A 14,756-nucleotide genomic window follows, 5' to 3' on the forward strand; every position below is an offset into this window, starting at 1 on the left:
GTTCCAAAAGTCCCCAATAACCCCTGTGTATGACTAAAGGAGCCTGATCTCCGCCGGAACCCTATAATCGAGCTGGCATGCTGAAAGGAAAACGGGAACGCGGCGATATTTACTTTTGGTTTAAGGGTAAGATGGTAAGAAAGGAATCCTTGCTATTGCTGCAAAGAGAATTTTAACAATAGAGATTCATTTGCAGAAAGAACAAACTATAATCAACATTCTGAATTAAATCTTTTCATATACTCTTGAGCAAATTTTGGTCTGCCTCTAGAACCAAATTTCAGTTTGTTGGGCATGGTTTTCATAAACGGGATATTTCTGGGGTTATGCATGAGTAACTGACCACAGCTTTGAGCTTCCAGCTTTCAATTCAGTTCTCCTAAATATGGTAGGATCGAGCAGGCCCACAGGGGAACAAGGTGTCTACTTGGTACCCACATCTATTGGTGTTTGGCAAAGAGGGAAAGATAGGAAGATGAAGAAGCTGGGGACTCAGGAGGCCTCTGTGCAGACCCCATTTAACGTGCAGTTTTTACTAACTTCACTGTAAATGAGCCCCTTTGCTGGTTCTTTCAATACTTATGGCATTCATTCCAATTACCCTGTCACTTATCCGCACCCTTCCACTTGATCACTGGTTCTTACCTGGGGTGATTTTTGCCCCCTGCATCCCACTGGGACATGTGGAAATATCTGGAGACATTTTGGGTTGTTACAATGGGTAGCAGAGGGGTTTACTATGGGCATCTAGTGGACAGAGACTAAGGATGCTGCTCAAAATCCTACGATACATAGGACAGCCCTCTACCCCAAGAGTTACCCAGCTCAAAACATCAAGAGTCAAGGTGTAAACCTCTGCACTACACAAGGCCTTACAGACGGGTTTACTATGTGCCGAGCATATAGTGGGTACCAATAAACATTTTTTGAATAACTGTAATTATCATGTATATCTTATACTGTGTATATCTCCCCAAAACAACCTTCATGCTGCTTTCAGAGTAGTCTTCCTAAATGATTTGATCATTGGTTCCCTACCCAAGGTCTTTTTTTTTTTTTTTTTTTAAAGATGTTATTATTTTTAAGTAATCTCCACATCCAACGTGGGGCTCAAACCCACAACAGTGAGGTCAAGAGTGACATGCTCCACCAACTGAGCCAGCCAGATACCCCAATCTTTTCGATGGTTCTTAAATTTTAGAGGTGCATGCTGGAATATTTATGGATGAGATGAAATGTCTGGATTTCCTTCAAAACAATCCAGGGACAGAAAGTGGTAAAACAAGTTTGGCCATAAATTGGTAGCTGCTGAAACTACTCGGAGGGTACATAGTAGTTCATTCTCCTATTCGATTCGATCCGATCCGATCCGATCCGATCCTATCCTATCCTATCCTACTCTCGTATATATTTAAAATTTTCCAAAGTAAAAAGTCCCTAGATACCTCTGTCCCTTACTGGATAAAGACTGAATGTCTTGGTCTGTCAGTTAAGCATTTCTACCATCTTTCTACTCAGCTTCCCCTCATCTCTACTTCAGCCTGAGGACAAAACCCGGCTGGGTGCTTTAGAGTATTTTTGTTCTGGAAAAATCAAGTATGTTCCAAAAAGTAATGCCTCTCTTGGATTAACTTCCAATTGACGTTTACAGCTTTCCCTTTCATTCCCCTTCCACCCCTACTCCCCACAAAAACCCAGTTTGGCTGAGAGGTTAAGAGGAAGGAAAGGAAATTAACATTTACCAAGTGCCCATGATATGCCAGGTGCTGTCCTGAGCACACTTATTTTTAAAAAGTTATGGAGTGGAAATTCAGTATTTTGAACATTTAACTTGCTAAAAATTACATATTGTATATAAATCATGGCAAACTTGGGGGTGATGTTTATTGTTCTTTCTCACTCATTTTTTTTTATATGTGCCCTAAATTTCAGACAAATAATTATCTTCCCTTTCACCATTTTCAAAAAATCATCACTGCTGTGGTAGAGCCATTTTTATTGTGCAAGCCCTAGTGTGTTCTCAAATGCCACAAAAATGGTCACGGCATCCAAAGCAAACAGCGCTAACGTGCCTATACTTCAAAATATTTCAGAAAATATGGTAGGATGGCACTACCTCAACTATTTTAATTGTTTTGCCATAAACCATAATATGCATCGACTATTCATGTTTTCTGGGTTTTTTTGTGAGTTACAATTCAGAGTCACAGAACTTCTCAATTTTAATACTCTCTTAAACGGCTTACATGTGTCCCAACATCTTACCCTTTGGGGAACAGATTTTTTTCCTAAAATTCTTCATCTTTTCAGTTCACAATCATTAGAGTATTTGAGTATGAACTTGACTGCCAGTGTGAAATGGCATGAATAGGAGAAGGGGTGTGAAAAGGGTGTGAGGAGATAGATACCTATGTTGCTTGTAGTTTTTATTAAAACCTAGAATCAACCTCTACCTAGGATAAGGCATAGGGTTTACAGAACACAAGCCCTGGAATCAAAGTGCCTGGATTTGAATCTCGGACCCACCATTTATTTATGTCAGGTTATCTAATATTGCTCTATACTTGCCTCCCAGAGGGGCTATGATGATTAAATACGATTACCCACATGAAGCATTCAGCACAGAGCCCTGTAGTAAGCAAATGCCCCGTAAATGTTAGATAATCATTATCATCTCCATGACTATCATCACCACCAGCACAATCATCTGTTGAAAGTTTCAGCAGCAAAATAATGCTAACCCAAAGCTAGCTCCCAAGGGACTAAGGTGGTGCTTATGTGCTGTGGAAGCTCAGGCATATTCCATTAAAAATAGCGGCCCAGGGGCACCTAGGTGGCTCAGTGGGTTAAGCGTCCAACTCTGGACTTTGGCTCAGGTCATGATCTCATGGTTTGTGAGTTCGAGCCCTGAGTAGGGCTCTTGTGCTGACAGTGCAGAGTCTGCTTGGGATTTTCTCTCTCCCTCTCCCTCTGCCCCTCCCCCTCTCTCTGCCCCTCCCTCCTGCATGTGCGCATTCAGGTGCGCGCGTGCTCTCTCTCTCTCTCTCAAAATAAGTAAATAAATTGAAAAACAAAAACAAAAACAAAAAAACAGTGGCCCAGAGGAGGGACCCAGAAGTATTTAGTCTTGGCAGCCTGTTCTCTGTGTCCATAGGAGGAAGAAACACCACCTGAAATGTGACCAGGCCATTAGCACTGGGAGTACAGACCAGCTCTCTGCTTGGCTGAGAAGCTGATAACCTGAGCCTTTATCTGCTGCTGCCCCAGAAAATCCAGTGTGGAGAAATAAGATGCACCAATGACCAGGGAGACCTGGAACTTCAGCACGGCCTTCAAAGAGCACCTGTGTGGCTAAAAAGGCAGTCAAACATCTCATTGGTTGGGTAATTTTTACCCCCAAATTCGTTCCAGTAAGAGATACTCCTGGAGATACTACAGGTTCTGTGGCTTACAAAAGTAACACACAAAGCTGGCAGAAAGACTGTTCATGACGACCCAGTTATTATTCAAATAACCTAATGCTATTAGGCAAGTGGTCACATCCCCATTTCAACTGATTATTCCAATTTACTGAGAGGCAGAGGGAAAACACAGACTCCAGTGGCCTGCATCATGAAGAAATGATTTCAGAATCAAAAGAAAATAAACATGAAGGGTGGGAGGAGTCACCCAGAGAGCTGAAAACTGCCAGAACTGCCATTCAGTGCAAAGTTACAAAGCCTATTTGCACACAGCCCAAGGGAAGCTGGCTGATAGTCTAACCTGCATTTGTTTAACAACCCTAAGCAATCAACTTTCTTCACCACAAGCTTCTCCGCTAAAATCTAGTCTCAATCAGCAAATCTCATGAAACTGCTTTGATATTTGGTAAAATTTTCCCCTTGAACTTTCATGTAAAAAAACAACACCGAACTTTCAGGATAATTACACTAAGTTTAAACAAAAGTAATTACCTAATTTGCAAGAGGAATTACTTAGAAAAATACCACCAAACTTAAAAGAAGCATGAATGAATTACTGGAAGTTATACCGCTGTGTATTAATGCCTAATTATTCTTTGGCATAGAAAAAAGCAAGCGGCTGCCTTCAATTATGAGCGGAACTACCTCTCTCAAAAAAGGTAAGAGTAACAAATGGAATACAAGTGGCTGCTGTTATTGTTAAACCACTCACAAAAGTACAAAATGAGCCAGATGTTGCCCAACTGTGATATACTTCGCAACACAATTAACTTATTTCTTTCCCCTGGTCCCCCAAAACAGGGAACTATTTGGGCAATCCATTTACAGAAAGACTGTGGCTATTACACGGTTTCAAATTGTTGAAAACCAGTGAGAGTAAAACAACAACAAAAAGTGTTAATAAGGAACCAATAAACATCTAGTATGTCCATTTTGCACCACCTTCAGAATGGCTGGGCAATGAATTAAAACCTAGTCTGCTTCTTCAAACAGTACAACAGGTAAAGTTAAGTTGTGCCCCAGGCTCCTGACTCTAAGCCAGTGCCCTCCTCACTGTATCTCCTGCCTTTCCAAAGTGAGCAGTGGGAAGAGGGCAAATGACATACAGATACGTCAGTAAGAATGGCTCTTTTCACAGAGGTCACTCAACCAAAGAAGAAAGTAGACACATCCACATGCCTCTATTCTATTAGGTCCTGTGCGCCTATCCTCTTAGCCCCCACTGCCTTGTCTTGCCAAATCCAACAATGCTTACATCAGAAATGCCATCCCAGCGCTGCCCCCAAGCCTACATCAGGTGTCAGCTCCACCTGGCAGGCCTCCTAGCAAATGCTCACCAAGAGGAGACAGTATGCTTGCTGGCTTCTATCAAGGCTCCAGTGCCAAGCTCCTCTCTGTCCCTTGGTGGTGGAAGGTGGCATGGAACCTAGCCCTGAAATAGCTAACCCCAGAAGCTAGGAATCCACTTTCACTCTCAGACTTCTCTTTGTTTGGCACCCCTAGACAATGTTTCCAGATAGTCGTAGGTTGTTTCTAGACAGTGAAAATGTAGCTGCCCAAATAGCCCATGTGTATTTGGCTCCACCCCCTCAGATGTTGCCAGCTGCCTGATGTGTTCTTGTTTGTCCATGCCCCTCGGCTGTGATGCCCGTCCCCATCAGATGCTCTCCACAGTCCACAGGACCTCATGTCCATTCCTAACATCTCCATGGAGCCCAGCTCGGTTTCTCCGCTGGTCTGGCTGACTTGGCCTACACCATGTTTGGCTTTGCCTTGCCTGTCTACCTGAGGCCACACCTCTTAGGGCACGTCCTTCCTTTTCTCCCACAAGAAGATGCAGACTGCTGATGCTCCTGGGTGTGCAAGAAGACGCACCCTTGGCTTCAAGCAACAAATGTGCCTGGGTAACATTCTGAAACCTGAATTATAAAAATGCATTTGGACAGTGGTTCTTAACCTTCTTTCTGCTCTGACCTAAGATGAATGGTGTTCATATACCTAACACTCTCCCCAAAGGCATCTGCGATCCTGATACAGCCCTGGGACTGCTTGTACTCGGCAGAATCACTGGTAGTAGACCACAGAAAGATGGGCTGTGGGCTGCTCAATCCGGGCATGCCAGGAGGAACTTGGAGCCTTTCTTGCATACTCAAGGGAGCATATTTGAATGGCAAGGGAGAGTGACATTGGGATAGGGACAACTTTGACTCTGATATAATATTAAAGAGGAAATCATTGGCAAACATATCACTAATAACTCAGCCACATGTCAGAGCAGACCTAACTAAATAAAAGGCTCTTTTGGCAAAACTCCTTCTAAAGTTACTAATTGGCCCTTAATTTATCTTTTGAATACAAATGTACTTTGATTTACAGTATTGGAGCTGTTGCTGCTTCTTTTGTATTTTTTTTAGTATTGGAGCTTTTTTTTTTTTTTAATGTTTACTTAGTTTTCAGAGAAAGAGCATGAGCAGGAGAGGGGCAGAGAATCCAAAGTGGGCTCTGAGCTGTCAGCACAGAGCCTGATGTGGGGCTCAAACTCGCGAACTGTGAGATCATGACCTGAGCTAAAGTTGGATGCTCAGCCAACTGAGCTACCCAGGCTCATCCTAGGGGTCTAGTACTGGAACTTCTTAAAATGGGCAACCCCCAGGCTCTGAGCGAGACTTCCAAAACGCACCTTTAACTTCTTCTTGCTGGTGGATCACAGCAAGGGGCTTGGTGAAGGTCTTCTTAGTCTGCATCATGGCCCAGATCATTGAGGCGTCCAGCGAGGTGCAGGCTTCATCTGGAGGCACACACTGCAGAGAGGCAGAGACAGCAAAGCAGGGTCAGGGGTCACCCCGAAGAGCCTGCACCAACTCAGCCTGCACAGTTGGCCAGTGCCCCTTATCAGACAGCTCACAGCTGTTTACCAGAGAAAAACAGGAGATTTGGGCGTTTTCCAAAGAACCATAAATAATCTGGGAGATATAGTGGCAGACCCAGGATATTCTCAGCTGCACTTGAAGATTCAAATATCACTGGATGGCTTATAAACATTGCCTTTTCCCCCCATCTTCCCACAAAACAACTAGAGGTTTTAGTGTTATTTAGTCTGAAAAATAATAAAAAAAAAAAACTATATGACGAATGTTGGCCCTTCACCAAGCTGGCTTCACATAAATGGTTCATATTTGTGATTTGTGATTGTGGGAAACTTCATGCACGGCATTATGAAAGTGACAGATTTTACATCTGTTGTCCAAAAAGATAATAATGTTGTCAAATTTGTTTGATTTTTTAAAATCCTGGCATAGGCTTGTTCAAAATGGTATAGGTGACGAGGGTCACCTGCTATAGTGTTCCACACTGGAGTCCTGGGGAGTTGTAGCCAGGTGTGGGGACCATGAGATTAGCTGTTTACATTTTAAGGCCCCAAATTTAGGATTAGCATGCCCAAGCCCGTTATATCTGTTTTTAAAAAGTGTAATCACACTCTAGTACCTTTTTCTTTAAAACATCTTCAGTTCCTTGTCTATGCTTATCAATAGGTAAAACTCTGATGTACATGGCATCTACTTGTTTTTGTTGTAAGAAGTATATCAACCCTTTAAGAAGTCTATAGCAAGCCATCCCTAAAAGCTAATGAACTTCCAGCTCTTCTAATCACAAAAGAGCAAAGGCTTTTGGCTCTATTGTCATTGCTGCTCTGAACAGCATATTACAAGAAAATAACTCCTTCCCTTCCCCCAAAACCCAGAGGAAGCCTTTACAATAGCCTCCTTATAAAGGGAAACAACAGATTTTTCTGTGGAAAGGCCTCATTGTTGAAAAGATCTGCATGTTAGGAAAAGCCTTCTTACTTTGCTGTTATTTCTTCAGATAAGTAAGAGTCTACGATTCTACGTCCAATTCATGGCTCAACCCTGGGCAAGACACTTAACTCCGGCCTTAGTTTCATCAGCTAAGGGCAGGGATGGACCCAATGATCTTTGAGTACTCCTCCTAGGAAGATTCTTTGGCTCTCTCTATCATCATAGAAGGCACTGAGAAGTCGCTAGAACTGTGGAAATATTACCTACAAGCAGTAAACATGAGGAGAGTGGTAACAGTTCATCCGAAGCCACTGCACTATAAATGGTGGACTGTTGTTACTGTCTCATTTGCTCCTCTGTTCCTAAGGGAAACCAGCTACTATTATTTCTTTTTTTTTTTTTCATTTTTTTTCCTTTAACATTTATTTATTATTGAGAGACAGAGAGACACAGAGCATGAGCCAGGGAAGGGTAGAGAGAGGGGGAGACACAGAATCCTAAGCAGGCTCCAGGCTCTGATCGGTCAGCACAGAGGCCGACGCGGGGCTCGAACTCACAAACCGTGAGATCATGACCTGAGCCAAAGTTGGACACTCAACCAACTGGGCCACCCAGGCGCCCCTACTATTATTTCAATTATAGATGAGGCCATGCAGATTCTGAGAGCTCAAGGGACTTGCTTAAAATCTTGTTAGTAAGCAGTGGGCCTTCCTGCTCAGTCCTCATGCTCTTTCTAGTTTCTCTTGCCTTGGGCGTAAATAGAGACTTTAGGTTTGGGGTCACATCCCATGTCATCTGCTGGGCCTTAGAACTCTCCTTAGAATTCCCTGCAATGAAGTACTGGGATTAATTTTCACAGAATGATACGCTATGGACTATGCCAGGCCAGGCTCAGTGAGAGGTAATAACCAAAGCCTTCAGTAAAGACACCTAGTAACTGCCAGGCCTCCCCTCCTAGATCCCAAACTTCTACAAGTCTTCCACCAGCTGCAGGGACCAGGTGTGTGTCACAGCCAAGCATTAAGTTTTCCCATGCCTCTCTACCACAAGTCTACAAATGGCCACTGGGAGGTGAATGCCCACAAGGCTAAGGCATCAATGTTTCCAAAAGCAACCTAAAGAACATAGTCTAAATCATCTTATGTATTCATGCTCCCAAATGATCATTTTCATATGTATTATAAAATGTTCTCTGATGTTATCGGAGAAATGGATGCCCAGGGGAATATAACAGTGTAAAGCATTTATCCAGTAATAATGATTTAATTTATCCAGTAATAATGATTTAATTGTTCCTCCTCCCTCTATATCTACCTCTTACAACCTATGTATTAAGAGAGAATTCCACACATACACTATTAATGATACCAATCAATTATTAGTTTTAGACACTGATTTATATGTGACTACAAAAGTTTTATAAGTCAGCTGACACTGTGCAAGATTTCTACAGATGAAATGCATGTAAGGAATTATACATAACTATGGAAGATCACAGAAACAAAACTGTGGCAGAGACACCCTTCTTGCACAAGGCCCAACTAATGAGGGTTTGTAATTAACCTTGCAGATCCCCCCCTACGCAGCCATTCCAACAAGGTCAAAATGTTCTGATGTCTGTTGTGGCAACAGAATGTACTGGTTCAATATGGGGAGTGACATAAGGTAAACATGATGAACCAGTATGAAGCTGAGAAAAATTAAAATATTTGTTAGTTTCCCTTAGAGGTCCTCTTGAGACAAGTCAACCTTATAATTCACACAGAGAAGGTCAAAAAACAATTGCAATACAAGTCTCAGCGGGACCTGGAAAAATTAATCCTCACACTGAACTTGTCCTTTCGGCTCTGTACTTTTGGCACTGCACGCTATCTGAATAGCAAAGATAAAGCCAGACCTCTCCCTCAATGGAAAACAGTCTTGATTTATCATTTGTAAGATACTACTAAGTAGCATGCATGGAAAAAAAAAGTCATACTGTCAGGATTTATTCTCTAAGACTCCATAAAACTCACGGTTCCCTGCTAACACAGATTTTATTACTTCAATTGGGCAGTTCCCAAACCAAAAACCTCAACCTGCAATAACTCGTGATTAAACTTCTCCGGTAGGTCACTGCCTCACCTAAAAATGTCGAAATAGCATACAGATGGATGAAGGCCTACTCACCTTAGGTAACTTCTGGGGGTCCTTTTCCTTCTTGGTACACAGCGTGAGCTCACACTGTAGAAAGAGCAGTGAGGTGTTGAAAATGGACTTAAACACAAAGCTGAATCGCTTCTTATCCATCTCAGCTTGGGGAATAGGAAAGTGCACCCTCTTTGGATTGTAGAATTTCACAGATTCATCTTTAGGACAAATGTTTTCAATGATAGTGTAATCAGACATCCTATCCGGGTTTGAATATGGAGAGATAAAGCACGTTTGGATGGCAAAGCCCAATTCTTGGTCAGCCTTAGTAACAGACACCTACAAAAGAACAGAAAGACCAATCAGAAGCAAGTTGGCATCTCTCTTTTACTCTATTACACAAGGGTAACATATCAACATAGTGCTTCTGATGAGGGACCCTGCTTTATTTTCATAGTGTACTTATACAGTCTTCTTTCTAATTACAAAAGTAATATATACTCATTGAAAAAAGACGTCTCCCATTTAAACTTGATATGGATGATTATGGTGAATTATTTGGTTCCAATGTCAGTCTGGAAGATTCCAACACAAGATGAATAAATCTTGTCAACCTCCCCTAAGTCCTCTGGGAAATAAAAATAAAAGCACAGTGCGCACCTAAAATGGATTTTCCAAAATAAACAAACACCAACAGGCAAAATCCCTGATGTCATAATACTGTATCATGTCTTAGTAGCATACCACCTGTAGCGCAAGCTATTTTTTGAAATTGCTCAAAAATAAGGTACAGAGTTGGGGCGCCTGGGTGGCGCAGTTGGTTAAGCGTCCGACTTCAGCCAGGTCACGATCTCGCGGTCCGTGAGTTCGAGCCCCGCGTCGGGCTCTGGGCTGATGGCTCAGAGCCTGGATCCTGTTTCCGATTCTGTGTCTCCCTCTCTCTCTGCCCCTCCCCCGTTCATGCTCTGTCTCTCTCTGTCCCAAAAATAAATAAACATTGAAAAAAAAAAAATAAGGTACAGAGCAAAATCTATTTAACCTAGGCAGAGAGGACTGAACTTCTAAACTGCAGCAAGTCAGAATGAGCCTAAAACATTGCAATAAAGCTACAGATTCATCTAAAGTCCTGCTTCCTAGTGAGCAGGCAGAGCTGGCCCAGTTTGGTGTCAGGAACCGTGCAATCTGGTGGCGATCACGAGCCTGGCAAAGTGTCCTAGCTGCTCACAGGTCCAAAATAGGCCTTGCCAAGTACTCTCCCTTCGCTCTTTAAGCCCAAGGGTATTTTAAGGGAAATCTAATCTGGAAACGTTTCCAACTCATTATACTTCCCTCTTACAAAACATTTGTATGGGCTACGTCCAAACCTTGTTAAGGTTCTTTTCTTTAGAAACAGGAAGTGGTGTTTGGCCAAGTGTAAACAGAATTCAAACCTCAACTATCCTGAACTCAGCTAAAATCCTCGGACCAGAGTGGATTCTCCATTTGGTGACACATGGATACTGTGTGAACTGCCTTTCCCCTCATGCCTCATTCCTTTACTAAACTTAGGGTCAAAATAAACTTAAACACTTTAGAAATAAAGTTAGTCCTTAATCATAAGCCAATAGCCCCAGAATCCTTTCAAAAGGCGTGGAGATATAAACGCACTTTCCATTCTGGGAACCCAGGGGAAATCCCTGACATCGCATAGGGCACAGCACTATTTTGAAATATCCCTACGTGGTTAACTACAAGACACTCAACAGTGAAGATGATTGTGATCATGTCACTTTGTTGGGCCTTAAAGCTCAATCCCTCTGAACAATCTTGTGAGATAAATATTTTCATCTCCATTTTATAAATGGAGGAGAAACAGCATCCAAGATGGATGACTCATTCAAAACCCCACTTTGCAAGCGCTGGATAAAACCAGGGCTTAAAACCCAGGCCTTCTGACCTCAAGTCCATTTTCTCTAAAGTACTTCATGGTAGCCACAGGGTCAATTCAACCAAACCCAAGATGTGGCCTTGGGAAATCACCTAGTCAGAAATCTTTCTAGGAAATAGTGTTTGGTAGTCTATAAATATTCACAGATCATTGTTTTGGCAATATTTCTAAAAAATAAGGTATCTTGGAAAGATGGAAAATTACATATATCCTATTACTAAAAAGTGGCCTTTAACATGAAGTCAGAACCCACAATGCAAAAATGCAGACAGAAGAAGAAATGCAAATCTTTTCTCTAATCTCAAAGAAAGTACATAGTAGCAGAAAGTCTAAGGTATCCCAATAAGTTGTTTTGGAGGAAAAACTATGGTCAGTAAGTCTTTTACTCTAAAATGGCCTGGAAATGAGTGGTAGAAGGACTACAGGCCTTGGAGGGAGATGAGCAAATGAGCCTCAGGAAATTGCGTGCTCTGTGACTTGTGCCCTGTGAACTCTGAGTCTCAGTTTCCTCCCACACAGAATAAGGGCACCAATACCTACCAGAAACAGTTACTGTGAGCATGTGTAAAGTCACAATTACACACAAACAACAGTTCTCAGCTACTCAATAAATGCCAGCTATAATTAGTAGTTCTATTCTAGATGTAAAATTTGGAGGTTATAAACAGTTCTTTTTAATGCCCCCAAGAAAAATGAACTAACAGAAAAGCTGTCATTTGCTGAGTCGAAGGGGCACATGTACCCCAATGTTTAAGCAGTGGTATCAACAATAGCTAAATTATGCAAAAGTCCAAATGTCCACAGACTTATGAATGGACAAAGAAGATGTGGTACCTTGTACACACACACACACACACACACACACACACACACACACACACTCAATGGAATACTACTCAGAGAAAAAGAATGAAATCTTGCCATTTGCAACAATGTGGATGGAACCAGAGTGTATTATGCTAAGCAAAGTAACTCTGTCAGAGAAAGAGATCATATGATTTCACCCATATGAGGAATTTGAGAAACTTAACAGATGAACACAGGGGAAGGGAAGGAAAACTAAGGTAAAAGCAGAGAGGGAGACAAACCATAAGAGACTCTTAAATACAGAGAACAAACTGAGGGCTGCTGGAGGGGAGGTGGGTAGAGGGATGGGTTAAATGGGTGGTGGACATAAGGAGGGCACTTGTTAGGATGAGCACTGGGTGTTACATATAAGACATGGATCACTGGGTTCTACTTCTGAAGCCAAGACTACACTGTATGTTAACTAACTCAAATTTAAAAAAGAAGAAGAAGAAGAAGAAGGGGTGCCTGGGTGGCTCAGTCAGTTCAGCATCCAACTTCAGCTCAGGTCATGATCTCAGGGTTTACGAATTTGAGCCCCGCGTCGGGATCTGTGCTGACAGCCCAGAGCCTGGAGCTGCTTCAGATTCTCTCTGCCCTTCCCCCACTTGTTCTCTCTCTCTCTCTCTCTCTCTCTCTCTCTCTCTCTCTCTCTCCTTCCATCTCTCTCTCATAAACTTAAATTTTTTTTTTTAAAAAGAGGATGAAAATATAGTCAGTATATGAAAAGATATAAATGTGAAAGTAAGGAAAAAAAAAAAAAAGCATTTCAAGTAAGCCAGCATTAGGTGGACTGGGGAGAAAAACCAAAAGGCCCAGGGTAGGATACAGGAGGAAGACTGGCCACTGATGAGTATACGGCAGCAAAGCCGTAGGTCAGCAGAGCAGGCACACGTTTGAAAAAGAACAAACTGCAGTTAAGCAGGGCCCCTAAAATCCAGGGCACAGCAGAGGGTCACTGACCGACTGCGCATGTGGACTATGCAGGCAGAAACGCAAGAAGAAAAAAATCTCTTCTTGGATAAGAAGAGATCTATAATTAGGAACAGCATGTAGAAAGCAGTATATTTTCCCCAGTGGAGAAAAAAGGTATACCCCCAAAAAAGAGAAGACCTCTCAGAATAAGGAATCAAAAAGGAGGAGAGATCCAGGAAAACCTCTAGAGCCAGTGGGCTCCATCCCAGAATGAGGACAAAGGTGAGAGTTCTTTGTCTTTCTGAAATAGAAATATGTGCTCTGAAGTCACTTTCAATGTGTCAAAGTACCCCATTTCCACCCTGTAAGCTTCTCAATCCTCCCACAGTGAAGCAGAACACCAGCTTGCAGTTTAGCACCAAAACTAGCTCATCAGAGGATGATGTTCTTGTAAGACCAGCAGGTGTTCTGAGGCCATAGAGATGTTTATCCTTTTCTAGAATCTAATCCATGAACCTGGATATTTGCACTGGTGAGAGGGTTACATTTTCTTCCCCTTTAAGTGACCCTTTGAGGATAAATGATAGTAGCATCTAGTAGATAACATTATGGGCTCTGGAGCCAGACAACCTGAGTATGAACCCTACTCTGAGCTCATTAGTTACTAACTATGTGATTGTAGACAAGTTTGTACCTTAATTTCCTCATCCCTAAAATGGGGATATCAGTAGTCTTGTCTCATCGGACTGCTTTGAAGAGTCAATTACTATAACACTTATAACCTGAGTTTGGCACAAAATAAATCTGCAATAATGTTAGCTGTTATTATTTCATTATTCCCACCACTACCTAATATTTTCATAGTTATTCCACAGATATATGCTATACATAATAATTACCATTATGTATACAAAATAGTTTCATACATTTATAGATACATTTAGATAATGATCTAAAAAAAACCAATTTTCATGAGATATGGAAGCGCACAGCATTTCACTGAGGTGTGTTCAATTTAAAAGATAATATAAGAGGTGATGTGAGGGGCGTCTGGGTGGCTCAGTTGGTTAAGCATCCAACTTCAGCTCAGGTCATGATCTTGCGGTTTGTGGGTTTGAGCCCTGCGTCAGGCTCTGTGCTAACAGCTAGAGCCTGGAGGCTGCTTCGGATTCTGTCTCTCTCTCTCTCTCTCTCTCTCTCTCTCTCTCTCTCTGTCTCTGCTCCTCTCCTGTTCACGCTCTGTCTCTCTCTCTCTCAAAAATAAATAAACATTAAAACAATTAAAAAAAAAAGAGGTGGTGTGAAATCTTCCTGGTTAACTCTAACAGTGCAAATACTGAACTCCTGTTCCAAAAATACTAAGGACAAAGCAAGAACAGGACTTTATTAGAATTCACACTGCTGATTAAAAAAACAAAAACAAAAACAAAAAAAACATTCATCTGTAAAACACTCTCTCCATGTAGCAAATCCTGCAATGTCTTGCTTTGGTCAGAAATCAACCTGGATGCAGGGCGCCTGGGTGACTCGGTTAAACATTTGACTTTGGCCCTGGTCATGATTTCACAGCTCGTGAGTTCAGGCCCCGCGTCGGGCTCTGTGCTGACAGCTCAGAGCCTGGAGCCTGCTTTGGATTCTGTGTCTCCCTCTCATTCTGCTCCTCCCCCTGCTCATGTTCTG

General features: G+C 42.2%; 1 protein-coding gene across 2 annotated transcripts in view; it reads right to left on the bottom strand.

Annotated features, from left to right (window-relative positions):
• The window catches only part of TGFBR3 (transforming growth factor beta receptor 3), a 207,340-nt gene that overhangs the window by 19,111 nt on the left and 173,473 nt on the right, over positions 1 to 14,756 (bottom strand). For both annotated transcript variants that reach the window (XM_030328179.1, XM_030328180.1), the window contains 2 exons: positions 9,428 to 9,727; positions 6,142 to 6,262 (listed from right to left, as the gene is read on the bottom strand). In XM_030328179.1, coding sequence (XP_030184039.1) covers positions 6,142 to 6,262; positions 9,428 to 9,727 — 421 coding nt within the window. The remainder of the gene's footprint in view (positions 1 to 6,141; positions 6,263 to 9,427; positions 9,728 to 14,756) is intronic.

The sequence above is a fragment of the Lynx canadensis genome, chromosome C1, assembly GCF_007474595.2.
Source record: "Lynx canadensis isolate LIC74 chromosome C1, mLynCan4.pri.v2, whole genome shotgun sequence".
Lineage (NCBI taxonomy): Eukaryota > Metazoa > Chordata > Mammalia > Carnivora > Felidae > Lynx > Lynx canadensis.